Here is a 3,372-nt window from a genome sequence, read left to right as displayed (position 1 = left end):
AGAGAGAGAGAGAGAGAGAGAGAGAGAGACGGAGAGAGATGAGAGGGAGAGAAGAAGAGAGAATTGATCGAAGAGAGATGAGACGAGAGGAGAGAAGAGAGGAGGAGAGAGAAGAGAGGGAGGACGAGAGAGAGAGAGAGAGAGAAGAATGAGAGAGGTAGAATGAGAAAGAAAGATAAACGCAATGAGAGAGGCAGAGAGAGAAAAAGGATGAGAGAGATGGAGAGAGATCGAGACGAAATGGGAGAGAGAGAGAGAACCAGAAGAGATAGAAAGGAGAGAGATAGATAACGGGCTGGAGAGAGAGAGAGAGAGGAGAGCGTGAGAACGAGAGAAAACGAGAGAGAACGAGAGAGCAGCGGCAGTCAACAGGTGGCAGCAGTTCTGCGACACGTCGTCACTTACAGGGTTGGTGAGGTTCCATGTCATGCAGCTGACGTTGTGACCTTTCGTCCTTCAGGGCACGAGTACTCGTCCACAGCCGTTCTACCGTCGCTCCGATTCCAGTGAAGCTACGAGAGCTCATCTTGTTGCTTTTTACTCGGTCTACGTCTGCAAGCAGGCAGGCGAGAGCAGTCAGCGAGTCGAACATAAAGGATGCCTTTATTTTACGCAGAAATATTCGCAGCGATGCCTTTGTTAATCACTCATGAACTTCACTTAATACTATACTGCTATATGTAAATCCCATACACTGCCATAAGTCATATACACCCCTCATACCACAAACGCAGCTCTCATACCACATACACATTCGTGTGTGTGTGCGTGTGTGTGTGCATATGTGTGTGTGTCTGTCTGTGTATATGTGTGTGTGTGTGCGCGCGCGCACGCGCACGTGTGTGTGTGTGCATGCGTGTACGTGCATGTCTGTATGTATGTGTGTGTATACATATGTTCACGTGCCTGCATTTCTGCGTGTACGTGCGTGTGTATCTCTGCGTGTGTACGTGCGCGTGTATCTCTGCGTGTGTATCTCTGTGTGTGTGTATCTCTGTGTGTGTACGCGTGTGTGTGTATCTCTGTGTGTGTACGCATGTGTGTGCACGCGTGTGTGTGTACGTGCGTGTGTATCTGTGTGTGTGTACGCGTGTGTGTGTGTCTCTGTGAGTGTACGCGTGTGTGTATATCTCTGTGTGTGTATCTCTGTGTGTGTACGTGCATGTGTATCTCTGTGTGTGTACGCGTGTATGTGTACTTTCCTGCGTGCACGTACGCGTGTGTGTGTATTTGTGTGTGTGTACGCGTGTAACATTGTTTCTCAACTAGTTAAAAATCCAAAAAAGCTGGACGATTTGATGTTATGATCCTGACATTAATTGCTTGCTATGGTCTACGTATGAGTCACGAGTGTATGTTTACATCGAACAATATAGTAAAATAGGAAGTATAATGCAGCAATTTAAGCATAAAAAGTGAACACACTTACTTAGATTGGAATTTTTTTTCTTACTTTTACTATTTACGGTGACGTAATCACTTTAATTGTGCTGTTGCAGAAAGCGGTGCACGCTGTCTGCTGGTCCCCGTACTGCTCCACTGTGTTCGCCTGTGTCAACGAAGGCGCCCTGGAGATCTGGGACCTCGCACAGAGCACGTACGTCCCTCCCTCGCGGCCTGTCGCATCCCGCACATTTCCAGTTTCTATAACTGTACATTGTATAGTTGCTTTTATTAGATTGATTACTACATTGTAATTATCATACTTAAAGTCTTTGGTGTCCACACTCTTGTCTGGGGACTGAAAACTCACCAACTTGCCCCTTCCCACACAGTGCAAAAACTGGGAATGTGCTGCTTAAAGCCGAATCTTTAGTATGTACCTCAAATTGATTGAGACCTATAATTGAGACCTATAATGATTGAGCGAGATTGTAGATGTTGTACCCTGTGGTTCCGAAAGTAAACGAAAATGTAAAAAAAAAAAGAATTCTTCTACTAAAAAGAGAATTGTCGTAGTCAGAATGAAGGCTGTACATGTACTCAAAAGTGCCTCAAATACCATCTACGATCTACATTTTCAACATTTTCTGGGGGAGGACCCCCATACCCTTCATTTGTTTTTCACCCCCTCCTTGGAATCCTGCATCCGCCACTTAGCAGTTACATACCTTGGGAGCAGAGAACAACGGACAAAAATGTCGCCTTTTTGCATGGCACCCAAAACAAAGATTGCAGAGCTGAGAGGTGGGGGAGCGTAGGGTGTGGAGAGAGAGGCGGAGGAACCATTAAAATCCACTATTTTGCGCCGTTTGCTGTTTTTGCCTCCCCCCTGTTAAAAAATCCTGGCTACGCCACTGACGACGGTACTGTTTCTTTTCCAAGTACGATAGCAGATATCCCACGATTAAAGCGAGACAGATTCGATCCGAAACAAATGACAGATTTGACAAACCTACACTGCTAGTGGTAGTGGACAACAGGCAGATATGGTGATGTCATTATGTTACTCAGATCTTCGTGATTTTTCCTACAGACTTGATCCAGTGATTGTCAACACGCCAGTGATGAATGTCAAGCTTACAAGCGTGGTGTTTTCACAGAACTCTGAGGTAATTAACTGCTCTGTACTGTCATTCTCACTAACGCGTTGTCAGGGTCACCCAAGGGAAGTTCTGAAAGTGTACACCTTTCCCTCCATATATAGATAGGTGTCTGTTCTATAGACGTTTCACTGTATAACGTCTGAAAAATGCTACAAGTGCTTTTCATGGGCAAGGTGTTTGTTGTATATAGGTGTTTTACTGTATAATTGCGAGTCTAGGGAAGTGCCGAAAGTGTTCATTCTAGACAGGTTTATGTTCAATTGAGGTGGTTCCCCTACATATAATCAGGAGCTAATAATGACAAATTTTGTCATTATTAGCTCCTGATATAATTGTGACTGTAGTGCAATACCAAATGTGTATTGTAGACAGACGCCCATTGTATAGAAGCACCGGCTAACACAGGTTTACCTATATGGTCAGTGACAGTGTTGCGTAACACTGCATCTTGATTGGTGACAGTGTGACGTGCATTTCACCTTGGTTGGTGTCAGTGTGACGTGACATTTTATCTTGGTTGGTGACAGTGTGACGTTATATTTCAGTGCATCCTGGTTGGTGACAATGTGACGTTATATTTCATCTTGGTTGGTGACAGTGTGACGTTATATTTCAGTGCATCCTGGTTGGTGACAATGTGACATTATATTTCATCTTGGTTGGTGACAGTGTGACGTTATATTTCAGTGCATCCTGGTTGGTGACAATGTGACATTATATTTCATCTTGGTTGGTGACAGTGTGACGTTATATTTCAGTGCATCCTGGTTGGTGACAATGTGACATTATATTTCATCTTGGTTGGTGACAGTGTGACGTTATATTT

The 3,372-nt window shown here is 44.4% G+C and overlaps 1 protein-coding gene across 1 annotated transcript in view; it reads left to right on the top strand.

The window, feature by feature from the left end:
• LOC106813382 (WD repeat-containing protein 78-like) overlaps nt 1-3,372 on the top strand; it is a 22,823-nt gene that overhangs the window by 18,810 nt on the left and 641 nt on the right. The window contains exons 12-14 of the mRNA XM_014817516.1: nt 1,500-1,597; nt 2,477-2,552; nt 3,092-3,143. Of these exons, the coding sequence (XP_014673002.1) occupies nt 1,500-1,597; nt 2,477-2,552; nt 3,092-3,143 (226 nt within the window). The remainder of the gene's footprint in view (nt 1-1,499; nt 1,598-2,476; nt 2,553-3,091; nt 3,144-3,372) is intronic.

This window comes from Priapulus caudatus, unplaced genomic scaffold (genome assembly GCF_000485595.1).
Source record: "Priapulus caudatus unplaced genomic scaffold, Priapulus_caudatus-5.0.1 Scaffold763, whole genome shotgun sequence".
Taxonomy (NCBI): domain Eukaryota; kingdom Metazoa; phylum Priapulida; class Priapulimorpha; order Priapulimorphida; family Priapulidae; genus Priapulus; species Priapulus caudatus.
This window is presented reverse-complemented; position numbering and strand designations above follow the sequence as displayed.